Here is a 27,478-nt window from a genome sequence, read left to right as displayed (position 1 = left end):
GAAATGAAACTTAAAACCACATGGCTCATTTGCATAAACTATAAGTGCTGAAAAAAACAGCTCTCTCCTTGTGCGCTGATGCGGTTCAGCTTCAGTCGGACTTAAGGACACAACTGAATGGAATATGATTGTTCTCTCTGTGACAGAAGAGGTGCTGATGATGGTGAGTCTGTAAATGTGTGTTTATTGTATAGGACACAGGTGTCAAACATACGGCCCGGGGGCCAGATCCGGCCCTCCAAGACCTTTAATCTGGCCCTCGGCTGATTTTCTACTAAAATATTTTAATTCTATTTTTTATTAAAATCTTGTTAATTTTCTGTGGTGTTTATCACAGCAGCGTCTCCAGCGTCTCTGTACGTGGCCCCTCCCACCAGAGCAGCACAAATGAAGACTTGTCTCTTTCCAAACGCTCTTAAAGGACGATCGTTTTGACTGTTGACCGTGACACCCTCATCAACAAAATGTCCAACATGAGAAAAGTGGAGCCGAGTGCAGAATTTTACAAGAAAAATTGACTTATTCCTATTTATACAAGTTAATGTAAAACAAGTTCATGTTAAAACTTTGTGTTGAAATTATATTTTTCTTAAAGTTTCAGGCTGTTCATCATATTATAATATTTTGTAAAAGAAAAAGTTCATCAATTAAAAAAGATAATATATTTGTGTTTCTCTGCACAAATATTTGAACTTATTGTTATTTTTGGGGTTTATATGACATGAGTTTTCTGATCCGGCCCCTTTGGGATCAAAGTCAGTTGGATACGGCCCCCGGACCAAAATGAGTTTGACACCCCTGGTATAGGAGATAGTTCATGTTTTAGCTTTTCAGAGATCATACGAGTGCAGATTGTTCGTGTGCAGGTTTAGTGCAGCTCTTTAGTCATTTCACTCATGTATGGTCACTTTATTTATGTTGGTCACTTTATTTATTTTGGCCACTGTTGTGATGAAAAGACTGAAATGTGTCAACTTTATCCTGGTTACTATCGGATTATACCAGCTACAGTATCCCGGTTTCTAATAAATTGGATACAGCCTTATTCAGGATACTGAAACCGGGATACTGCGTTTACATGCACCATGACAAAACCAGGATACTCAAAAAACCCGATCATACCCGGGACACTGATGTACATGTAAACACACTCACTGATCAGACACAGAGGGACAGACCCAGGGTTGTTCAGGACCAGCTCTTTGATCGTGTTTACCCAGATGATCAGTGAATCCTGTCTACACCATTGATCAACCAGCTGTTTTTATTTGTATATTTGTGTTTGCTCAAATTATGAACGTGTTAAAATAAGCCCTCAGGCCTTTCAGCAGGTCTCACTTTAATAAAAACACTTTTTCAGTCATGTTAAAAAATGTAGTGCAGTAAAAAGTACACATACCTGCTCTCAGATGTAGTGAAGTAAAAGTGTCCACTTTAAAATACCCTCAACTAAAGTACAGATACCTAAAATGTATACTTAGGCCCCACCACAGTAGTACGTATTTGAGTCATTTTCATTCACACTAATCTGATGGAAAACGGCTCCAGAGATGGAACGATCTGGTGTCGCCGGCTCCCATCATTTCATTTGAGTACAGCGGGGTCAGACTTATCATCAGAAGAGCCTCTAGACAGAAAATCCATGTTCAGGTCGTGTTACAAACTGTTACAGATGAAATTGTATTTCACGTTTTAAATATTTTAAAAAGTAAATATTAAAAGTAATAAATATATTAAACCCTTAAAATACAGCAAAAATTATGATTTGGGTGGAAATGGCGTCTTAAGTGTAACAGGGTTAATAATTGTCTGATTTTCAGGCAACAACTTGCAAAATGTTCAGTAATTCGAGCTCTACAACCTTCAGTTAAATTTTATTTTAAATCTTTTTCTTTTAATACAGCATTGGTGGGTTTGTAAACCAACAAATTAAGTAATGTTGGCCTTAGCTAATGCTGTTATGTATGATTATGTGTTTTCCCGTCAATATCTCTAAAAATTTTGATGTTGCAGCCATTTTTAATTGGTAAACGTCCAAAAGTTTATTAATTCTCCCCTAATATCCAGGGATTATTTCCTGTTGCTTTCATCAAATATACATTCAATTGTTCAAGAGAAATGTTGCTGACAAACCAATAGAAGAGGGAATGATTTTCTGACTAGGGGCTTTCTGATGATAAGGGTGTAACTGGTCCAGCACTGTGTGGACGCCTGAAAACGTTGATACTGACGCTGAGCTGCCATGCTCGTCTTAAAATCGAGTGTTACGCTCAGTAACAACTGAACCTCGTCATTGGTCCATGAAAAGGCTGTTTACATACCAGCCTAGTCATGTGACTAGCATTTTAGGCAGTTTTGTTTTCTTTGTGGACTGAAGGTTTTGATTGCGGACACAGAAACGACATGTCTGGACGCAAATAATTTCAGATACAGTGATATGGAGATTAGTTTCAGCGTAAACGTAACCAGAAGTACAGATACCTCAAATGTATACTTAAATGCAGTACTTTACTACTTTGTTACTCTCCACCACTAATATGAGGTCTTGAGCTTCTGTGAATAAATTAGTTCTGTCAGAAATATGTCAACTTTTTCCAGTAATAGACACTTGTGAGATGGTGTTTCTGTTTCTATGTGTAAACCCCATTGTGTAAGAATCACTCTGTATCCTGGTGTATCCGGTGTATCCCGGTGTATCCCGGTGTATCCTGGTGTATCCTGGTGTATCCTGGTGTATCCTGGTGTATGTATCTTGGTGTATCCTGTATCCTGGTGTATCCTGGTGTATCCTGGTGTATCCTGGTATATCCCGGTGTATGTCGGTGTATCCTGGTGTATCCTGGTGTATCCTGTATCCTGTGTATCCCGGTGTGTATCCTGTGTATCCCTGGTGTATCCCGGTGTATCCTGGTGTATCCTGGTGTATCCCGGTGTATCCTGGTGTATCCCGGTGTATCCTGGTGTATCCCGGTGTATCCCGGTGTATCCTGGTGTATCCTGTATCCTGGTATATATCCTGGTGTATCCTGGATGGTGTCCTGGTGTATGGTGTATCCTGGTGTATCCTGGGTGTATCTGGTGTATCTGGTGTATCCTGGTGTATCCTGGTGTATCCTGGTGTATCCTGGTGTATCCTGGTGTATCCGGTGTATCCCGGTGGTGTATCCTGGTGTATCCTGGTGTATCCTGGTGTATCCTGGTGTATCTGGTGTATATCCTGGTGTATCCTGTATCCTATCTGGTGTGGTGTATCCCGGTGTATCCTGTATCCTGGTGTATCCTGGTGTATCCTGGTGTATCCTGGTGTATCCTGGTGTATCCTGGTGTATCCTGGTGTATCCTGGTGTATCCCGGTGTATCCCGGTGTATCCTGGTGTATCTTGGTGTATCTTGGTGTATCCTGGTGTATCCTGGGGTATCCCGGTGTATCCTGGTGTATCCTGGTGTATCCTGGTGTATCCCGGTGTATCCCGGTGTATCCTGTATCCTGGTGTATCCTGGTGTATCCTCGGTGTATCCCGGTGTATCCTGGTGTATCCCGGTGTATCTTGGTGTATCCTGGTGTATCCCGGTGTATCCTGGTGTATCCTGGTGTATCCTGGTGTATCCTGGTGTATCCTGGTGTATCCTGGTGTATCTTGGTGTATCCTGGTGTATCCCGGTGTATCCCGGTGTATCTGGTGTATCCCGGTGTATCCCGGTGTATCCCGGTGTATCCCGGTGTATCTTGGTGTATCCCGGTGTATCCTGGTGTATCCTGGTGTATCCCGGTGTATCTTGGTGTATCCTGGTGTATCCTGGTGTATCCCGGTGTATCCCGGTGTATATCCTGGTGTATCCTGGTGTGTATCTTGGTGTATCTTGGTGTATCCTGGTGTATCTTGGTGTATCTTGTGTAATCCTGGTGTATCCTGGTGTATCCTGGTGTATCCTGGTGTATCCTGGTGTATCCTGGTGTATCCTGGTGTATCCTGGTGTATATCCTGGTGTATCCCTGGTGTATCCTGGTGTATATCCTGGTGTATCTTGGTGTATCTTGGTGTATCTTGGTGTATCTGGTATCTGGTGTATCCTGGTGTATCCTGGTGTATATCCCGGTGTATCCCGGTGTATACTGGAGTATCCTGGTGTATACTGGTGTATCCTGAAGTATCCCGGTGTATCCTTGGTGTATCCCGGTGTATCCCGGTGTATCCTTGGTGTATCCTTGGTGTATCCTGGTGTATCTTGGTGTATCTTGGTGTATATCCTGGTGTATCCCGGTGTATCTGGTGTATCCTGGTGTATCCTGGTGTATCTTGGTGTATCCCGGTGTATCCTGGTGTATCCCGGTGTATCCTGGTGTATCCCGGTGTATCCTGGTCTGTCCTCTGCGCTCGCAACATGACAGAGTTATGTTTTCTCTTTTTTGGAGGCACTGCTTTGGAATTCGATCTAAAAATAAAAGATTACAAATGTGGCAGTCACCAGGCGGCACATCTGCATAAACAAGCGCGTCTCCCAGGGCTTGCACGACTATTAAAGGACAGAGCCATTATGCAAAACCACTTATTATCCTTTTCGCATGTTTTAATGGTTTCCTTCTCATTAACCCTCTGAAGTTTTATTTAGAGTGATTTATTCATGTTTGAGGTACTTTATTTTACTGTTTTCAAAACGTTATTGCTCAGATCTACCAGGTTTTCTCACCACTGTTGGGCAAGTGACTTTAAAACTGTAATGTGTGATTTATTTATGACTTTTTACTGTCATTTCTAAGTAATTTGTTACATTACAATATTACTGGAAGTTACTCTCAACTAAATAACAGTCGCTGATTGTCAAATAACAAACAGAGAGCAAAGACGCCAAAGTTTTGCGCCGTATATGGACTGAAACAGGACTAAACCAGGACTAAACCAGGATTAAACCAGAACTAAACCAGGATTAAACCAGGACTAAACCAGGATTAAACCAGAGTTGAACCAGGACTGAACCAGGACTAAACCAGGATTAAACCAGAAGTAAACCAGGATTAAACCAGAATTAAACCAGGACTAAACCAGGACTAAACCAGGATTAAACCAGAAGTAAACCAGGATTAAACCAGAGTTGAACCAGGACTAAACCAGGATTAAACCAGGTCTAAACCAGGACTAAACCAGGATTAAACCAGGTCTAAACCAGGACTAAACCAGGATTAAACTAGAGCTGAACCAGGTCTACACCAGGTCTAAACCAGGACTGAACCAGGATTAAACCAGGACTGAACCAGGACCAAACCAGGACTAAACCAGGATTAAACTAGAGCTGAACCAGGTCTACACCAGGTCTAAACCAGGACTGAACCAGGATTAAACCAGGACTGAACCAGGACTAAACAAGGACTAAACCAGGACTAAACCAGACTAATCTTGGACTAGGACTTGGACTCTAGTTCTGCCCCTGAGAGAACCCTGAGTCCGTGAAGCAGCGTGTCGGCAAAGCTGACAGGGTCTTCTTTCGGCTGCTCTTCGCCTCGTGAAGCGTGGAGTTCTGCGTCGGTCCTTTCGCCCGCGGTCACCCGACGGTCTACGTGGTCACACCTCCGGGCCCGTCCCGACACTCAGAACCGTAACTTTGGCGTTTCAGCGCTGCTGATATCGCCGTGATTTTAGCAAATTTGTGTGAAGAAAAATGAAAAATCCACCACTTCAATCCAGGTTAAAAAAATATTGTGACGCGCAAAAAGCAACACATTACAGTAATTTGTGACTTTTATAAACACGTTACTCCCAACACTGACCACGAGGGACGGGACAAGATCTCAAGCCACAAGATCTTCCAAGACTGTGGACAAAAAAGAGTTAAGCCAGGCATGTCCAAACTACGGCCCGTGGGTCAAATGCGGCCCTCAGACAAATTTTGTTTGGCCCTCATGCTTCTAGATCAGGAGGTGCTCAATACGTCGATCGCAATCTTCCAGTCGATCGCCAAGGTCGTGTGGGTACATCGCCGTGTCTCGTCTCGGACTCGCGTTTGGACTCGGTCTTGTCTCTCACTCGAGGTCTGACACTCAACAAGTGTGATCATATTTCATTCCGGCCGCTGCTGTTGGTAATAAACTTGTAGCGGGTGCAGGAGCGTGTGGGGCGTCTCAGTGCAGCCTGTGCGCTCATTTGAAACCCGCGGAGACTCTACGGCGCATCACAAACACACACGCTCCCTATGCACGGCTCGTCTGCGACAGCGTGTGCCCTCGTGTACCAGCGTGCATCACAGGGCAGGTTCAACTTCCTAAACATCCTACCTGTCCATCTGCCTCACGTCAGCACGCCGCCCCTCGCCTTTTCACGCTCTCGCTCCTTCCTGCGTACAGCAAACACAAGCCCCTCCCACAGTGCGGCTGATTAGAAGAGCAAGACCAAACGTGAAGCAAAAACCAGTCTAAATTTGTGTTCCAGTGTTGGCACAAAGCAGGTCTACAGCATAGAGCGGATCTACAGAACAGACCTACTGCCACATTTGGCTGAAGTTTGTCTAACAAAAGTGACAAATGCATCTGTGTTTGTCACGATGTGCGTTTGGTTTGGTAAACGTGCAGAGGCTGGTAAATATCACTGCAAAACCAGAAAAGAATGAAACTCCAGTTTGGAACTTTAAAAAACAGGTTTAAAAATCTTCCTTCACTTTTTTCACAGTTTTGTGTAAAGTGCCAGAGGAAGTTCTCTTAAAGAAGAGGTTCTCAAACTGTGGGGGAGGGTCCAAAAAAGGGGCACAGAGTGTTTCAGTGCAGTTTGTTTGACTTTGTATGAGGTAGATCATTTTGACTTGGTCATTTTGTAAGTAGCTCACATGATGAAAAGGTGTGAACACCCCTGGTCTAGGTGAATTGGCCCAAATTACTTTGCCTCGATTAAAAAAGCTAATATTTAATATTTAGTGTGTTGTTTTGAGGATCTTAGTATTGATAAAGACTGATGGCTCATTCTAATGTGTTAAACATGAAAATATTTCAATTATTCACTGCACTGAGCTCCAGTCTACAGCCCTCGATCAGCCTCTGCTTCGTCTGTGTTTAGATATGTGGCCCTTGATGAAAAAAGTTTGGACACCCCTGAGTTAAGAGACGGTGAGTTTTGCAATTTGAGAAGCTGTAGTTCCAAAAAGCAGTAGTACAAGGTGTCCCAAAAAATCTAACATAATTTCAAAGGCCAGTAATTTTAGCAAATCTTGTTGAAATAACCTCAAATTTTCAGAGAATGTAATGAAAGAGATCGGGATTTTATATTTGATGTTTTATTTTGTTCTGTTTTCAGGTCGCGCCGTTCACTCCCAAAGAGAAGTAATTTTGCATTTTGGAATCTGCTCGCACACACTCACCCAACACTGTGCAGCTACATTTGGAAAAACTTCACCAACTGGCAAACAAAGTGTCATAATAAAGTTACGATGTTCAGCACCTAAACGGTTGAATTTCACTGAGCTTGACTTTGTGGTTTTCAAGATAAATGCTTTTAAAATGATGTCAGATATTTTGGGACAGCCTGTACAATGACCGCTAAAGTATCACAGAAAATAAAAGAAAATAGAAAGCCAGAATTGTGAAAATGGATTGCACTACTTAGTACAACTTATGTCAAAATCTCATCTTGTCTCGTTCTCGTGGATCAAATATCATAGTGTGTCCCGTCTTATGAAAATTGTGTCTTGTCCCACCCCTAACTCCCTCTGTAAATCATATTTTTATGTAGCACTTTTCCACCTTCAAGGATCCACTTATACACCAGGGTGCACAGACACTGGGGGTGAGGTGGGTTAAGTGTCTTGCCCAAGGACACAATGACAGCATTCATCTGTGGGAGCTGGATTCAAACGGCCAACCTTCGGATCAGTGAACAAACTCCCTCACCAACAGAGCAACTATCCTCCCATTGCTCTTTACTTACTTCAGAATTTTTGATATGCATAGGGTTCGGTTACCCTGATTCATCGGCCGGTTTCACTTCATGGAAACTGTGTGACCTCACAGCTTTAGGATTTGTTCGCTCTACAGTAGGCGGGTACTTTTTTTTATTTAATCAATCGTTGCTGTTTGGTCGTGATGTATGTAATGCTCCAAATCCCGTAGAAGAAGGGCAATAACGTCTTTCCTCTTGATAAAATTCACCAAACATTCTCTTTGTTCCAGCTTTAAATCCTCGATCTCAGGAATCGTTGCCAACACAGAATGTTTAACTTCGTCTACATCCATCTCGACGCTTTGTTTACTGTTGTGCTGTTCCACAAAAGGGACACAGACGCGACGAGTTTGACGTCATGGTTTCACAGCTCTTCTCTGATTGGTCGGTGTGCGGTCTACAACTTCCAGGGTTCCTGTAAACCATCGAGTGTATTCTGATTCCTGACCTAATCGCTGGAGACAAATGAAACTGAGTGGAGGCACTAGGTGGCGCCAGCTTGGGTAGGATTCAGCAGCACCACAAAGTCATTTTGACACAAATGAAAACTAAATCTGCTGTTCATGGTCCAGCATTGTGGTGATGACATTTAGAGTTTCACAGTTTATGGTTTATAAATACTGTATATCCATTTTATTAGGGTAAAAGTATTCAAATGAGTTTCCTTCACAGGGTGCCCGGGCACTCCCTTGGAGATAGGGTGAGGAGCTCAGTCACACGGGAGGAGCTCGCAGTAGAGCCACTGCTCCTCCACATCGAGAGGAGCAGCTGAGGTGGCTTGGGCATCTGTTCATGATGCCTCCTGGGCGCTTCCCTCAGGAGGTGTTCATGTCCCACTGGGAGGAGGCTCTGGGGAAGACCCAGGACACACTGGAGGGACTATGTCTCTGGGCTGGCCTGGGAACACCTCGGGGTCCCCCTGGAGGAGCTGGAGGAAGTGTCTGAGGTGAAGGAAGTCTGGGAGTCCCTGCTCAGACTGCTGCCCCCGCGACCCGGCCCCGGATAAGCAGAAGAAAATGGATGGATGGAAACTATTGATATTATTACTATTACTATTACTATTACTATTAATATTCGATACTAAAACTTTATAGAAACTAGATACTCATTTGAGCAGGTATCGATACTACAAACGTCCCATTGACAGCACAGAAATGAAGCTTTCCTGAAGCTTTAGAATGATCTTCAGCTGTATCAGAACAAGTATAAGAGCACATGGACTCGTTTACGCCCATGGACCAGTGAGGGATTAGACAGACACAAGACCACAAGGGAACAGAAAAGAAAGTATGAAGAGTCTATTCTTCAGTACACACCGTAACAGCCTCTGCTTTGCTTCAGTCTCCTGCACGATCTTTTAAAATCGTTCAAAGTGACTCCAGACTATTGGCCCGTGTCTAAAGTTAAACGATTCTGATGAAGCAGCAGAAACAGCGGAGCTCGTCGCCAGCTCTGTGTGAACTCAATCTGCACTGATTAATCTGAACCGCTCCAAAATGAGACGGGGAACGGAGGAGGACAGGGACTGTTCCTCTGATCACACGAGTAAATAAAGATGTCAGCGGATCTGTGGACCCGAACTTTAACAATTAACAATGACACGGTTCAAGACTCAAGATTAACTTTCACAATTTAACTTTATGGTTCCACGAGTAAGAAATTTGTCCTGGTCTGTGCACCTGTGCTGAAATTAGAGCTGTGTGGTATTTTAAAATAGAGTCGATAATAAATGCAGATCAATAATTAGAGCCTTCAGTGGCCTAATACACAGAGGCACAAAGGAGGTGTTAAGTTTGTTCATACGACAGAGACGAGCCCTGAACCTTCTCCCCGCTGAGAGAGACCAGACTTTTTTAACTGGGGGAGACGACGTTGATGTGAGGACTAAACCAGGACTAAACCAGGACTAAACCAGGACTAAACCAGGACTAAAACAGGACTAAAACAGGACTAAACCAGGACTAAACAGGACTAAACAGGACAGGACTAAAACAGACTAAACCAGGACTAAAACAGGACTAAAAGGACTAAACCAGGACTAAACAGGACTAACCAGGACTAAAAGGACTAAAACAGGACTAAAACAGGACTAAAACAAACAGGACTAAACAGGACTAAACCAGGACTAAACCAGGACTAAACAGGACTAAAAGGACTAAACCAGGACTAAACCAGGACTAAACCAGGACTAAACAGGACTAAAACAGGACTAAACCAGGACTAAACCAGGACTAAACCAGGACTAAACAGGACTAAAACCAGGACTAAACCAGACTAAACCAGGACTAAAACAGGACTAAAACAGGACTAAAACAGGACTAAACCAGGACTAAAACAGGACTAAACCAGGACTAAACAGGACTAAACAGGACTAAAACAGGACTAAACAGGACTAAACAGGACTAAACAGGACTAAACAGGACTAAACCAGGACTAAAACAGGACTAAACAGGACTAAAACAGGACTAAAACCAGGACTAAACCAGGACTAAAACAGGACTAAAAAGGACTAAACCAGGATAAAACAGGACTAAACCAGGACTAAACCAGGACTAAAACAGGACTAAAACAGACTAAACAGGACTAAACCAGGACTAAACTAGGACAAACCAGGACTAAAACAAAAACAGACTAAACCAGGACTAAAACAGGACTAAAACAGGACTAAACCAGGACTAAACCAGGACTAAACCAGGACTAAAACAGGACTAAAACAGGACTAAACAGGACTAAACCAGGACTAAACAGGACTAAACAGGACTAAAAACAGACTAAACCAGGACTAAAACAGGACTAAACCAGGACTAAACCAGGACTAAACCAGGACTAGGACAAAACAGGAGACTAAACAGGACTAAAAACAGGACTAAGGACTAAAACAGGACTAACCAGGACTAAACAGGACTAAAACAGGACTAAACCAGGACTAAACCAGGACTAAACCAGGACTAAAACAGGACTAAACCAGGACTAAACCAGGACTAAACCAGGACAGGACTAAACAGGACTATAAACAGGACTAAACAGGACTAAAAGGACTAAACCAGGACTAAACCAGGACTAAAACAGGACTAAACCAGGACTAAACCAGGACTAAACCAGGACTAAAACAGGACTAAACCAGGACTAAAACAGGACTAAAACAGGATTAAACTAGGACTAAAACAGGACTAAACAGGACTAAACCAGGACTAAAACAGGACTAAAACAGGTCTAAACCAGGACTAAAGTAGGACAAAACCAGATGTAAATCAGGACCAAAACAGGACTAAAACAAGTCTGAACCAGGACTGAACCAAGACTAAAACAGGACTGAACCAGGTCTAAAACATGACTGAACCAGGACTGAACCAGGTCTAAACCAGGTCTAAACCAGGAATAAACAAGAACTCAACCAGGACTAAAACAGGACTAAACCAGGACTAAAACAGGACTAAACCAGGACTAAACTAGGACAAAACCAGATGTAAATCAGGACCAAAACAGGACTAAAACAAGTCTGAACCAGGACTGAACCAAGACTAAAACAGGACTGAACCAGGTCTAAACCAGGTCTAAACCAGGTCTAAACCAGGTCTAAACCAAAACTAAAACAGGACTGAACCAGGACTGAACCAGGTCTAAACCAGGTCTAAAGCAGGACTGAACCAGGACTGAACCAGGACTAAAACAAGACTAAACCAGGTCTAAACTAGGACTAATATTGGACTTTTGCCTGTAGTTACCTTCCATCCCGACACTCAGTCCTGGTTCAGTCCTGGTTTAGTCCTGGTTTAGTCCTGGCTGCTTTAGTCCTGGTTTAGTCCTGGTTTAGTCCTCTTTCAGGTCACTATAAGACAGTCCTGCAGATATCGTGAGTCTATGCAGTTTGTTTTCACCGTTGCCAGTAGCTCCGGTTTGACATTTAAGTTGTTGCTATTTCATATTTGTTTTTTTTATATATCTCACGTCGGGAGAAGTGAAGGTCGTATGCCCCGAGTACAGAGCGGAGGTCGGTCAAGATCTTACTGGGCACACACAGAGTCGCTTGTAGATGCTCTGCTGGGAGAGGGGCTCATTTTCACGCAAAAGTTTAAACCCCCGTGTGGACGAGAGGCAGCAGTCTGTTTTTCAGATGCACACACAGATTATTGTACCAGGCTGTGATGTAGACTCACTTTGTCACTGCGTCCAACAGATCAGTGTGTGGATGCAAAACAACTTTCTCCAGCTAAACTCTGACAAGACTGAAGTCATAGTGTTTGGTCCACAGAAACAAAGGGACAGTGTCAGCATCACCTCCAGTCTCTCTCTCTAAAACCTTCAAATCAGGCAAGAAATCTAGGGGTAATAATGGACTCAGACTTGAACTTTAACAGCCACATCAAATCAATAACATCTGCAGCCTTTTACCATCTAAAAAACATAGCAAAAATCAAAGGTTTACTGTCTAAATCAGACTTGGAGAAACTTATCCATGCGTTTGTCTCCAGTAGATTAGATACTGTAATGTTCTGCTCACTGGTCTCTCCAAACGAGCTGTGAGACGCTGCAGAACATCCAGAACATCCAGAACATCCAGAACATCCAGAACATCCAGAACATCCAGAACATCCAGAACATCCAGAACATCCAGAACGCTGCAGCTCGGGTCCTGACTCGAACTAGGAAGTACGAGCACATAAGTCCTGGTCTCAGGTCTCTGCTCTGGCTCCTGTGGCTCAGACACTTTAAAGCAGCTCTGTTTGTACAAGTGTCTCCATGACCGAGCACCAAAGTCCATCTGTGACATGTTAGTGTCATATGAACATCTCACACTCTGAGGAGCTCAGGGACCAACTCCTGCTGGTGCCCAGAGTCACGACTAAACAAGGGGAGTCAGAGTTTCAGGTTCATGCAGCTAAAACCTGGAACAGTCTGAACATGTGAGACAGACTCTTCTGTGACGCTGTTTAAATCCAGACTCAAAACATTTCTGTTTAACTGTGCAAATAACTGAAAGGTTTTCATTCTGCACTCTTCTCTCCAATTTATGTCTCTCTTTTTTTTTATTTTTTAATTTTAATCTTTATGATTATTTATGTTTTGATTTGTTTTTATTATGATTTTAATGTATTTCTTATTCTGTAAAACACTTTGAATTACTTTGTGTACGAATTGTGCTGTACAAATAAACTTGCCTTTTTTACTTTAGAGCAGTGGTCCCCAACCTTTTTTGAGCCACGGACCGGTTTTGTATCTGACAATATTTCGAGGACCGGAGGGAGTTGCGGGGGGCGTATGGGAGGAGGAGCAGTGTTTTAAGTGGGGGTGACGTCATTGATGTGATGACTAAAACAGGACTAAACTAGGACTAAACCACATCTAAACCAGATCTAAATAAGGACCAAAACAGGACTAAAACAGGATTGAACCGGGTCTAAACCAGGACTAAACCATGCGTGGTGTACGGGAGGAGGGGATGTTCTGTGTGACGTAAACGAGGGGGTTCCGCGTGACGTACGGGAGGAGGGAGGGTCCGTGCGCTGTACAGGAGGGGAGAATGGTCCACGCGCTTTCATGGCCCAGTACCAAATAACCCACGGCTTGGGGGTTGGGGATCCCTGCTTTAGAGAACTTCACAGAACGGCCTGACAGAAGCTCAGCATGATCCTTCTGTCCACAACATTCTTCTCGTCATTTATACACACGGTAAGACGTATCCTCCTCACCACTGTTGGGCAAGTTACTTTGAAACTGTAATGCGTTATTTATTACCTATTACTGTCATTTCAAAGTAATTCGTTACATTACAATATTACTGCATTTAAAATGTAAGGCATTACATTACTATTGCATTACTTTAAGTTACTCTCACCAAAATAACTTTTGCGCTGTATATGGACTGAACCAGGACTAAACCAGGTCTAAACCAGGACTAAACCAGGTCTAAACCAGGACTAAACCAGAGCTGAACCAGGACTAAACCAGAACTGAACTAGGACTAAAACAGGACTCACTGTAGGGACGGTCTTGAAGGTGACGCAGGAGAAAGGAGCGGCTCTGCTCCGCACCTCACGGAGGTAAGAGCGGCTGTCGCCCGATCGCTCTTTATGGACCCTGCTGCTCGGGCTCACGGTCCTGATTTCAGCAACTATTTGCAGGGACCTGAGCCGGTGCAAGAGTCTGTTACAGCGCGTAACTTCTACCTTCCTTCAGCGTGTCCAGAAGTCCAACTTTTTGTGTGATGGTTTGCATCTTCCTCTGTCTTTTGGGTGTGAGCGCAGGAGCCTTTGTCGGTGCAGAACGTTTCGTCGACGTTGTGGGTTTTCGTCGGGGAGAAAACTTGCAACCGTACAGCACTTCAGAATCACACTGCTAGAGACTGAACATGTATTTAAATTTGGCAGCTGAACACATTCTGTACTGTACAGGAGACAGGAGTCCCTTGGCCAATCAGGACGCAGCGGGAGGAACGCAATACACATTCATACAATGTAAAAAAAAAAAACAGGGCATGCAAAACTTCACAAAAAAAAATAAATAAATAAAAAATCTGCGAGACAGCGAAAAGTGAACTGCGATAGAGGGAGGGACGAGTGTAAACCAGGTCTAAACCAGAACTGACCCAGGTCTAAACCAAAACCAGGTCTAAACAGCGTGGAGTTCTCTGTCAGTCCTTTCGCCCGCGGTCACCTGACGGTCTACGAGGGCGTGTCTCCGGTGTTTCACTGCTGCTGATATCGAGGTGATTTTAGCGAATTTGTATGAAGAAAAACCCACCACTTCAATCCAGGTTAAAAAAAACACTGTAACGCGCGTTACTCACATTTGTACCGAGTAAAATATTTTTTCCCCTGTAATGCCACATTACTGCGTTACAGCAAAAAGTAATGCATTACTGTAATTTGTTACTTTTATAACGCGTTACTCCCAACACTGCTCCTCACTAATGTTCATTTAGCATCAGAACTTATTTTATCACACGGAGATAAACTGTATTAGTGCGCTGACAATATCGCAAGGTCATGTAGCACCTTCACGTGAACTCTAGATCCATGTGTAACCGCACACACAGTGGAGTTTTCTGCACTCAGGCTGCACGTGTATCTGCTGTGTTACCAAACCATAGGCCATTTATATGAATGGACAATGTGCCAAATAAAGAATCTGTCCCTATATGCACCACATCATTGTATAAGAAGCAAGGTTCAACGTGAAGAAAAAAGTAGTGGCTTATAGTCCGGAATTTACAGTATGTAAAAGTTGTAGAAATGCAGTTTTTCCCTTTTTAAATGTCTTGACAAGATCTCAGAGTGAATCATTATGGTCAGAATAAAACAAATTCAGATTTAAAAATGCTTCTCAAGTCACAGGCTTCAAGTCCGAGTGTTAGTTTCAGAGTAGTTTCAGTGTAGTTAGCTCCTCCCTTCAGGCAGATATAAGAAAGTGTCCACCAGCGTCTGACCAGAAGCGTATTTGACCAGAATAAAGTTTTATCCACTTGACGAACTGAATCACTTCTTTTGCCAGAGTTTGTCAAATTAAGATAATAACATAAGAGTCTGGCCTCGTTCTGAAACTTTAAGATCTTCAAATTCAGGACCGTGACCACATATTGACCCCAGATGGAAAATGGAGGAGGTCTCTTCTGGACTTTGAGCTCGGTCATGGTCTGGAGCTCCTGTCAGAGGATCATCTGCATGTTCAGGGTCACTGAGGTAAAGTGGATTAACCAGAGAGAAAAGCCACTCAGACACGAGGACTGAACCAGGATTAAACCAGGACTGAACCAGGACTAAACCAGGATTAAATCAAGACTAACGCAGACAAGAAGCAAGATTAAAGCAGGACTAAAGCAGGAGTATACCAAGATTAAACCATGGACTAACACAAGAACAAAGCAAGATTAAAGCAAGACTAACCCAGTACTAAACCAAACCAGGACCAAACCAGGACTAAATCAGGACTAAAGCAGGACTAAAGCAGGACCAGACCAGGACTAAAGCAGTAACGAAGCAAGATTAAAGTAAAACTAAAGGACTAAACCACAACTAAACCAGGACAGAAGACTAAACCAGGATTAAACCAGGTCTAAACCACCTCTAAACCAGGACTAAACCAGGACTAAACCATGGACTAACACAGGAATGAATCAAGATTAGACCAAGACAAAACCAGTCCTAAACCAAGACCAAACCAGGACTAAATCAGGACTAGAGCAGGAACGAAGCAAGACTAAAGTAAAACTAAAGGACTAAACCACAACTAAACCAGGACAGAAGACTAAACCAGGACTAAACCAGGTCTAAAAGAGGTCTAAACCAGGTCTAAACCAGGACTGAAGCGGCACACACTACAATGCTGAGATTATATGTGTGAACCAGAACTAAACCAGGACTAAAGCAGGAACGAAGCAAGATTAAAGCAAGACTAAACCAAGACTAAACCAGGACCAAACCAGGACTAAATCAGGACTAAAGCAGGACCAAACCAGGACTAAAGCAGTAATGAAGCAAGACTAAAGTAAAACTAAAGGACTAAACCAGGACTAAACCAGGTCTAAACCAGGTCTAAACCAGGACTAAACCAGGACTAAATCAGGACTAAAGCAGGACTAAACCAGGACTAAAGCAGGAACGAAGCAAGATTAAAGCAAGACTAAACCAGGATCAAACCAGGACTAAATCAGGACTAAAGCAGGACCAAACCAGGACTAAAGCAGTAATGAAGCAAGACTAAAGTAAAACTAAAGGACTAAACCAGGACTAAACCAGGTCTAAACCAAGACTAAACCAGGACTAAAGCAGGAACGAAGCAAGATTAAAGCAAGACTAAACCAGGATCAAACCAGGACTAAAGCAGTAACGAAGCAAGACTAAAGTAAAACTAAAGGACTAAACCATCACAGAAGACTAAACCAGGTCTAAAACAAGACTAAACCTGATCTAAACCAAGACTAAAGCACCTAAAATCCACCCAGGCACAGGCAGAACATGCAAAATCCAAAAGAAGAAAGGATGCGGTCACATCAGCCAAGTACAGGCGCAGGACCAACAACATCAGATCAACAGGAATAATAAAAAAATAAAATCTGCACACTGTTTTAAAGCTCCCAACATGAAATAAATAAATCAATCCAAATCCAAAAAATTTTAAAACAGTGTGTGGATTTTTTAATTATTCCAGAATGTGCAAAATCCAAACAGAAAGTCTCAGGACCCCCCCTGGATCTCCGTCCCACCGAGGTAAAAGCAACAATACTTCATTTACAGAAGCTTTTAAGCTGCGACCTCCATCAGTCACACTCAGACCACTTTCTTACGGATGACATAACTTTGGCCAAACTTTGTGTTCTCAAACTCAAATCTTCAGTTCAGGGTTTTTTATCTGAGTAATCTGAGCACTTACCTCTTGGAACGGCTTCAAGTGTTTTTAAAATTATGTAAATTACAATAAAATGATGTAAATTACAAAAAATGTTCCTAAATGTTCCTATTGTCTGACAAGGGCGTAGGTTTGCACAGGGACGGTGGGAACATGTCACAACTAATATTTGGGAAAAGACAAAATAGTCCCTACTGATATTTGTCATTTTATTTTAATAAACAAAAACATAAATTTATTCCAATATTTTTTCCAAACAGTAGTGAAGGGCGAATGAGTCGGAGCTTCCGGAGCACGTCTCGTTCTTTCTGAAACAAATCGCTCTGGAGCTCTGCCTCGGAGCTCGACTCGCAGCAGCTGCTCACGTGACCAAAGTGTGGAAGTGTCGGTCCCTCCCCCGACTGCTTCGCTCTGCGTGTCGATCGCTTCAGTGTATCGAAGCGTTTCATTGGCTCAGCGAATGTTCCGCTCTGCGATTGGTTCAGAGTGTTTCAGAGTGTTCAGTGCACTTCTGTGGTTTGACAAGAGCTAAACTGCTACAGTATAAAAGATGCTCCAATATTTCTTAAAAATGTTGGTAGTGAGGAGGATTGTGTGACGTTAGTGGTGATTTTGGCGACTTGTGGCATTTGTTTCATTTTCGATGGCGTCTACAAGTGGAAAAAAGCGATCCATGGGTTGGGATCACTTTGATCTAATTCCACCTAACAAGGTCACACCTAAGCCAATGATGTTCATTATGTCTTCTTATATACTTTAACTTCTTAGGTTCTTTTTAAAGACAATGCAGTAAAGTGTATTTACCTTGTTGACATGTTTCGGCTGCTAGCTGCAAGTCATCTTCAGAACTGTCACCGGTGTTGGTGGTGACGTGTCGTATATCAGCTGTTGTTACTTCCTGTAGGCAGGTCCATCAGGCTGACCACGCCTACAGGAAGTAACAACAGCTGATATACGACACAGGACTAAACCGGGACTAAAACAGGACTAAACCGGGACTAAAACAGGACTAAAACAGGACTAAACTGGGACTAAAACAGGACTAAACCGGGACTAAAACAGGAGTGTCTGGACAGCCTGTAGGTGTTCAGGACTGAGACTGAGACCAGGACCAGAACGGGACTTAGACCACGACTGAGGCTCTTTGCATTTATTTCATTTTCCCATTTGTATAATGTTAAAACAATTAGTAGCACCAAAAATGAACCAAACCGTGACCTCAAAACCAACGTACGCACCGAACCGTGATATTTGCACCGTTACACCCCTGTTGATTATTAGTCGGTCTATATATCCACATGCTCTGTTCCACCTTGTGATGTCATGAAGCTGTAGTTTTCAAGTTAACGTCTCCTTTCACCTTCAGTTCAGTCGAGATCGGCAATTCCAGGTCTGAGATTCTCCAAACGATAGCGCGATCCCCATCATCAAACAACACTGAGGCCCGAGCTCCTCTACAAAGTCCAAAATAAGAAAACTTGGAGAGTTTTTTGACGAGGCCGTGTCCCTCAAACACCACTCAAAGCAGCTCATAAAAACTGCTTCTACTTCTCGAAAATTCAATCGAAGAAAGAAAAAGCAGCTCGATGATACTCCGTGTTTTCATTTCTTCGAGGTTTGACTTCTTAGAAAAGTCTCAAAAGGAGCATTTTAACCCGATTTGATATATATTTGACACTTTTGATGACTCTTTACTCTGCTCACGGTCACAGTTTTATAAAGCTCTTTTCAACCTTCAAGGCTCGAAGCGTTTTACGTCAAGAAACCACTCGCCCATTCGCACACACGCTAAAAATAGCCCAATCCTAATTTAAACATTTGAAATTTCGCGAACTCTCAAACATGCTGTATTAGGAATTAATCTCGGTAGCCAAGCTTACATCAGATTACAATATAAACCAGTTCAATAAACATTTATGGAGTTCACGGTTCAGATTCTGAGGAGCCATTTTAGAGACCAAAGGAAAACAGGAAACAGCGAACGATTCAACACAGACGTACATAACCCCGAGTTCAGTGATCAGAATCTCATGAGTTTAATTTCCGGCTGAAGTGAGCTCACCTTTTTCTTGGAGCGCTCAGACTTCTTGGACATGTTTTTCATCTTTTTGTGCAAATGGAACAGAACCTGAAAGAAACAAAAGTCGTGTGTTTAGGGGCAATAAAGATTAAAACGTGTTTAGGGACAAACACTCGGAAAACAAGACTTCATAAGGGTGAACAAAATACACAAAACCGTGTATCATTCGTTCATTTGTTTTTCAATATAAAAACAAAAATGAGAAAACGAAAAAACAACTGTTTTCTTCATTATTTGTCTCCAAAACCAAAATGAAAAAACAGATAATGATTCGTTTTTTCAGCTTTCGATTTTATGTTTAAATGAAGAATGGAAAAAACGGATAATGGCCGTTTACGTGACTCCCGTGACTGCAATGTCAGACTTTTGCGCTGCGTACGGACTGAACCAGGACTGATCCAGGTCCGGGACCACACCGGGACCAGACCGGGACCACACCAGGACCATACCAGGGGCCAGAGTGGGAGCAGAGTGGGACCAGGGCGGACTCCGAGCTTTGACTCTGAGCCTCCGCGGGATCTGTCTCAGCTTCAAGCTCTGGCCCTGCCGTGGGCTCTGAGCCTTCGGTCTGGTCCTGGTCTGGTCTCGGTCTTAGTCCCGCTCTGGTCCCGGTCTGGTCTTAGTCTCGGTCTGGTCCCGGTTTCAGTTCTGATCTCAGTCTCGCCCTGATCCTGGTCTGGTCCCAGTCTCAGTCTCGGTCTGGTCCCAGTCTGGTCCCAGTCTGGTCCCGGCCTGGTCTCGTTCTCAGTCCTGGCCTGGTCTCATTCTCAGTCCCGGTCTGGTCCCAGTCTGGTCTTAGTCTCGGTCTGGTCCCGGTTTCAGTTCTGATCTCAGTCTCGCCCTGATCCTGGTCTGGTCCCGGTCTCAGTCCTGGTTTGGTCCTGGTCTGGTCCCGGTCTGGTCTCGTTCTCAGTCCCGGTCTGGTCTCGGTCTCAATCCCAGTCTCAGTCTCGGTCTGGTCCCAGTCTGGTCCCGGCCTGGTCTCGTTCTCAGTCCCGGTCTGGTCTCAGTCTCAGTCCCGCTCTGGTCCAAGTCTGGTCTTAGTCTCGGTCTGGTCCCGGTTTCAGTTCTGATCTCAGTCTCGCCCTGATCCTGGTCTGGTCCCGGTTTGGTCCCGGCCTGGTCCCGGCCTGGTCTCGTTCTCAGTCCCGGTCTGGTCCCGGTCTGGTCTTGGTCTCTGTCCCGGTCTGGTCCTGGTCTGGTCTCGGTCTCAGTCCCGCTCTGGTCCCAGTCTGGTCTTAGTCTCGGTCTGGTCCCGGTTTCAGTTCTGATCTCAGTCTCGCCCTGATCCTGGTTTGGTCCCGGTCTGGTCCCGGCCAGTTCTCAGTCTCGGTCTGGTCCCGGTCTGGTCCCGGCCTGGTCTCAGTCTCTGTCCCGCTCTGGTCCCGGTCTGGTTCCGGCCTGGTCTCGTTCTCAGTCCCGGTCTGGTCTCGGTCTCTGTCCCGCTCTTGTCCCGGTCTGGTCTTAGTCTCGGTCTGGTCCCGGTTTCAGTTCTGATCTCAGTCTCGCTCTGATCCTGGTCTGGTCCCGGTCTCAGACCCGGTTTGGTCCCGGTCTGGTCCCAGACCTGGATCAGTCCTGGTTCAGTCTGTATGCAGCGCAAAAGTTCGGCATCACAATCACGGGAGTCACGTAAACGGGAAACGGCCGTTATCTGTTTTTTCCATTCTTCATTTAAACACAAAATCAAAAACTGAAAAAACGAATCATTATACGTTTTTTCATTTTGGTTTTGGAGAAAAATAATGAAGAAAACAGTTGTTTTTTCGTTTTCTTATTTTTGGTTTTATATTGAAAAACGAATGACACACAGTTTTAGACAGAGGAAGCAGAGTGAATACTGTATATGGTCATAGAATCACTGCAGTCACAATGGAACCTGTGCTGCCAGCGTCTAACAAGCTGCACTGGCACTGATTCATGTTTGGCTGCGGGTGCTGGGGTGTAGGTAGTAACTAGGGATGTAACAATAACCGAAATATCGTGATGTCGTCAAAGTTCTTACAATAATGTCGTGGACCATCACAATATATCAAAATTACAAGTCTCTTTGCTTAAATTAAAGGGCCCATCTCATGCAAAATCAACTTTTCAGAGTTTTCTACCTTTTCAGAGTGATGTGTGGGCCTTGGATTTGTTTCCGAAGTGGTTTTTAGATTGATTCGGCATTTTTTTTGTACAAATTGCAGCGTATTTCTGCCACTTTCCCATGAGACAACGAACTAAAGCTGCTACAACGATGACGCGGCAGATACACCTATGACGTGTTTGACGTAACAGAAAACGCTTCGGACCCACCACGCTCCACCACCTTCACCCCGCATCGGCAATCAGTAATGTTCAGTTGATGTGGACGCGGTGCTTGAGCTTCGTGCTCCTCAAAGTCCTCGTCCGATTCCGGGTCCAACACATGCGGCTGAAAGCGCTGTATCTCCACGATGAATAAAAGTTTATTCCTGCCACTATCAGGGTCACGTCTGTCTCCCCCTCCCTCCCTGAGATGGCGGAGGAAGGGCGGCTCACTCAGAGCCTACGTCACGTTTGGAGGGCGGAGCCTGTGCTTTCTCAGGACGGGCGGGGGGGTGAGCGATAGTCAGACTTTCATAGTTCCTGGTCTGTGACTGTCTCCAAGAAATCAGTAAGATTTCAGAACTATTGTGTAATGGATGTTCCAAAACCCAAATTGTGCTTGTTTATGTGCAGAAGATACAATGTGAAAAGAGTTATTTTGCATCAGATGGGACCTTTAAGAGTTTTGGTGCAGCAATTGCTAAAAAAAAAAAAAACAGAGGGAACTACATAGACCATGATCCTTTGCTCCATTTCAGTGCAGACGACAAGAAGAAATAACAGTTTTAAACACTTTTAAGTCTTAGTTCTTTGGATTAAGACTTGTCAAGGCATTTTAACAGTTTTGTTCAGCCTCCACAAAATATCACAATAAATATCGTACCATGAGATGTATATCGTGAAAATATCGTATCCTGAGACTTGGATATCCTTAAACCTCTAGTAGTGACCGTTCAGATCAGAGAGAAGCATTTTAGGTTTAAACACACTGCATTTCAGCTTTGAACCTGGCAACCCAAATGAGAGAGTCACATGAGGCTCATTTTGCTTGAAGATTGGATAATAGAACCAATAATCTGCAGCTATACTAGTCCTTCTCAAATCGTGGGGCATGGTGGGATGCTGGGGGGTACGTGTGACCTTGGGGAACATGCGTAATTGCACATCCACTACAGTACTTGGCAGTGACGCTCTCGTTGTTTTTTTGCACCAAGCACACGCACACACCCAGCACAGAGCAGGAGATATGAAGCGCAGAGAACAAACTGTATGTAAAGCGTTTGTTGCGCTCGTCTTCACTGTGATTACGGCGGGAAACGAGGAAAGACCGCTGTGTTTACTGTGTCTACAAATGTTGGCAGCGGACAGCATGGAGCCAAATAAATTACGGCGCCGCTTAAAGTCATTACACCCCGATCACGCTGATGAGCCGCTTGAGTTTTTTCAGCGAAAACATGCCGAATATTGCCAGCAATCATCCCGCTTTGTGAATGCCGCTTCAGTAAACCAGCGAGTCCCAGGAGTCGCTTTGGAGACGCGACTAAAACATTTACTCTCGTATGTAGGCGACTGAAGGCGGTGGTGCGATTTTTCCATGTTCGGTAGTGGTTATGTAGCCAGGCTGGTGCCACCTAGTGCCTCCGCTCAATTTCATTTCTCTCAAGAGACAAGGTCAGGAATCAGAATACACTAGACGGTTTGCAAGAACCCCAGGAAGCTGTGAAGCCATCTGGGTCCCTTTTGTGGTTCAGCACAACAATAAACAAAGCGTCGAGATGGATGTAGACAAAGACAGACATTCTGTGTTGGCAACGATTCCCGAGATTGAGGATTTTAAGCCGGAACAAAGAGAATGTTTGGTGAATTTTATCAAGGGGAAAGACGTTATTGGCGCATTACATACATCACGACCAAATAGCAGCGATTGGTTAAATTAAAAAAGTACCCGCCTACTGTTGAGCGAATGAACCTTTATGCTGCGAAATCAGACGGTTTCCACAACGTGAAACCGGTTGATGAATCAGGACGCGAAATGTTTTCTTCTTCCTGGGGGTGATGATGTTTACGGCGATGTCAGCTCCCGTTAGGCATCACAGTTTTCTCATGAGGAAATCTGCACACTTGTTTCTTTTCTTAAGAGTCACGCCATGCCAATTCTCCGAATGTCCCCCGCTCGACCATCTCAGATTTGACTGAAAAAATTCTAGGAGGTTCACACACTTTCCAATAGAAAAAGTCCCAAATTTTAGCTCCCAACTCCTTATAGGCGAGTTTCATTGTTGACAAAAGCGCACGTTGCATGCTGGGAATTATTTTGGTCGGCGGCAATAAACACTAACTCAACATGACGGACGGAGCGAGAAAGCACGTAAAGGGTATTGATCCCGGTTATTTATCCACTCTAACGGCAGAGGACCCAAGACCATTTGACCAGAAATTGGTCATAAGCATCGACGGACGACAAATCACCCTTTTCAACCCCGACAAAAGGTGGACCAAACCAAATTTCTGGTCAGAATCACCAACTACCTGGACAAATATTCACTTGGGCGATATCCACAATGACTTGGTGGAAACTCCTGGGCCATTCACAGCAGAAAAGATGAAAACCTCCAAGAGTCTCGATGTGTTGTTGAACTTGTTGGAGTCCACGGTTTGTTAGGATCTTCTACGTTTGCTCTGCGAATGTTTGAAATCCGTTTAATTCACCGTTAGCGGTTCTTTTCACTCAGAATACGAAAAAGACATTTTCCTTCTTCCGTGCTTCTATTTTGTGCATCCGATAATGCAGCAGGAATTTACCATTATCGGGGATAAATACGTGAGGTTACGCACTGTGTTTTGACGCTACAGTGTTTCTTGCCTCCAACCAAAATATTTCCCAGCAGCAACGTGGGCTTTTAATAAAAATGACGTCAGCTGAAACTCGCCTATAGTTTTGTCATTTAAAAATATTTTGTCAGCTCCCCCTGACCTGTTCTGAGTAGTGTTACAAAACAGACGTCTAGTGTTTCTAAAACAGTCCATTTTATGTTGGTGGGTGCTGTCATTTTTTTGGTATAACATGGTAAAGATGGCACAAAATTATATCTTTATATCTTGTAGATCGTTCATCACAGAGCCTCAGTTTTAAAATACAAAGTCCACATTGGCGTGTGTGGGAAGGTTTATGTTCAATATCAAACCTCTGTCTTTGAAACTGCACTTTCCACAGTCCATCAAAGATTTGAAGAAGAGAATTTTAGAGCAAATTCAAGCCCCCAGAAATCTGTGATAAACCGAAATCACATGGGTAAAAGTCCATATTCTACTAGTGCATTTGCAAAATGTACACGTAGAACCCTTGAACTTGTACTTGTAAAACCCTTGAAAATTTGAAGGAGCGACCTTAAATAGTTTTTTTAGATACAGCAATCTGAAAGTGGCTCCTCTGAAAACTCTGCTCAAAACAGGTCAGAGAATTGACAAAATATTTTTAATGAAAAATTTATAAGAAGTTGGGAGCTAAAATTGGGGATTTTTCCTGTTGGCAAGTGTGTGAACTTCCTAGAATTTTTTCAGTCAAATCTGAGATGGTCGAGCGGGAGCATTCAGAAATTTGGCGTGGAATGATCCTTAAGACTTTTAACATGAATACTGTGATTTAAAATGCCCAAATTATAACATAGTGGTGATTTGTCTGATGAAGTTTTTGGTTTAAGCGTTTTAAATTCATATATCATGTTCCAAATTATTGTGCAAATTGTGTCATAAAGGTATTTTTTTGTTTTTGTCTTCCTGTCTTCATGGCTGGATAAACCTGCACCATGCACCTGCAAGGAATCCCACTGCATCACTGATTGAAGTTGACCATAATCTGAGTGTAAACCCCGTGGCTCTGATGGATGAGCTCCTCTCAGTGAGTAGATTACAACTCAGACAGAAGAGAGGAGAGCACACATTCAATTTCCCATCGCACACAGAGACGATTCATTAATAAATCTACAGCACGACAGTGTTATGGAGACAAACAGAGGTCAGAACAGTTAAATCTGCACTATGCAACTTTTTGGATCCACCGTCTGCTTCTCTCCATGGAGATGTTACATTAAAGGGCCCATCTCATGCAAAATAATTCTTTTCACATTGTATCTTCTGCACATAAACAAGCACAATTTGGGTTTTGGAACATCCATTATACAGTAGTTGAAATGAATGAAATCTTACTGAGACCAGGAACTATGAAAATCCGACTATTGCTCCTCCCCCCGCCCGTCCTGAGAAAGCACAGGCTCCGCCCTCCAAACGTGACGTAGACTCTGAGTGAGCCGCCCTTCCTCCGCCATCTCAGGGAGGGAGGGGTAGACAGATGTGCACCCTGATAGCGACAGGAATAAACTTTTATTCATCATGGAGATGCAGCGCGTTCAGCCGCATGTGTTGGACCCGGAATCGGACGAGGACTTTGAGGAGCACAAAGCTCAAGCACCGCGTCCACATCAGCTGAACATTACTGATTGGTAAAAGTTGCAGATCTTTGGGCACAAAATGATTCAGGTTCTCTTTCACAGGGGATATTTATTATAAAGCCACACACAAATTTTTTTTATCAGCTCTAACAGTCCCCGCAAGCTCCTTGGTGGCAAGGCTCCGGGGGTGGACGAGATCCGTCCTGAGTACCTTAAGTCTCTGGATGTTGTGGGGCTGTCTTGGCTGACACGCCTCTTCAACATCGCGTGGCGGTCGGGGACAGTACCTCTGGACTGGCAAACCGGGGTGGTGGTCCCTCTGTATAAGAAGGGGGACCGGAGGGTGTGTTCCAACTATAGGGGGATCACACTCCTCAGCCTTCCCGGTCTATGCCAGGGTACTGGAGAGGAGAATCCGGCCGATAGTCGAACCTCAGATCCAGGAGGAGCAGTGTGGTTTTCGTCCTGGCCGTGGAACACTGGACCAGCTCTACACTCTCCATCGGGTGCTCGAGGGTTCATGGGAGTTTGCCCAACCAGTCCACATGTGCTTTGTGGACTTGGAGAAGGCATTCGACTGTGTCCCTCGTGGTGTCCTGTGGGGGGTGCTCTGGGAGTATGGGGTCCCTGTATGACCGGAGCAGGAGCTGTGTTCGTTGCCGGCAGTAAGTCAGACCTGTTCCCGGTGCATGTTGGACTCCGCCAGGGCTGCCCTTTGTCACCGGTTCTGTTCATTGTGTTTATGGACAGAATTTCTAGGCGCAGTCAGGGGCCGGAGGGGGTCCGGTTTGGGGACCACAGGATTTCATCTCTGTTGTTCACAGATGATGTTGTCTTGTTGGCTCCATCGAACCAGGACCTGCAATGTGCACTGGGGCGGTTTGCAGCCGAGTGTGAAGCGGTTGGAATGAGGATCAGTTTTTCTAAGTCCGAGGCCATGGTTCTTGACCAGAAAAAGGTGGCTTGCCCTCTCCAGTGGGTGGGGAGTCTTTGCCTCAAGTGGAGGAGTTCAAGTATCTCGGGGTCTTGTTCACGAGTGAGGGAAGGATGGAGCGTGAGATTGACAGGTGGATTGGTGCAGCGTCGGCAGTGATGCGGTCGCTGTATTGGACCGTTGTGGTGAAGAGGAGCTGAGCCGAAAGGCGAAGCTCTCGATTTACCGGTCAGTCTTCGTTCCTACTCTCACCTCTGGTCATGAGCTCTGGGTAGTGACCGAAAGGACGAGATCGCGGATGCAAGCGCTCGAAATGAGTTTCCTCCGCAGGGTGACTGGGCGCTCCCTTAGAGACAGGGTGAGGAGCTCAGTCACACGGGAGGAGCTCGGAGTAGAGCCGCTGCTCCTCCATGTCGAGAGGAGCAGTTGAGGTGGCTTGGGCATCTGTTCTGGGCGCCTCCCTCAGGAGGTGTTCTGGGCATGTCCCACCGGGAGGAGGCCCCGGGGAAGACCCAGGACAAGCTGGAGGGACTATGTCTCTTGGCTGGCCTGGGAACACCTCGGGGTCCCCCCGGAGGAGCTGGAGGACGTGTCTGGGGTGAAGGAAGTTTGGGAGTCCCTGGTTAAACTGCTGCCCCCATGACCCGGCCCCGGATAAGCGGAAGAAAATGGATGGATGGAT

At 44.5% G+C, this 27,478-nt stretch overlaps 1 protein-coding gene across 1 annotated transcript in view; it reads right to left on the bottom strand.

Moving 5' to 3' along the window:
• Positions 1-27,478, bottom strand: part of galr1b (galanin receptor 1b) — a 121,071-nt gene that overhangs the window by 74,040 nt on the left and 19,553 nt on the right. Inside the window, exon 3 of the mRNA XM_020936372.2 lies at positions 19,327-19,392. Coding sequence (XP_020792031.2) covers positions 19,327-19,392 — 66 coding nt within the window. The remainder of the gene's footprint in view (positions 1-19,326; positions 19,393-27,478) is intronic.

This window comes from Boleophthalmus pectinirostris, unplaced genomic scaffold, assembly GCF_026225935.1.
Source record: "Boleophthalmus pectinirostris isolate CB_2022bp ecotype Guang Dong unplaced genomic scaffold, ASM2622593v1 HiC_scaffold_19, whole genome shotgun sequence".
NCBI classification, from domain to species: Eukaryota; Metazoa; Chordata; class Actinopteri; order Gobiiformes; family Gobiidae; genus Boleophthalmus; species Boleophthalmus pectinirostris.
Note: the sequence above shows the minus strand (reverse complement) of the source record. Positions and strands in the feature narration are given on the sequence as shown.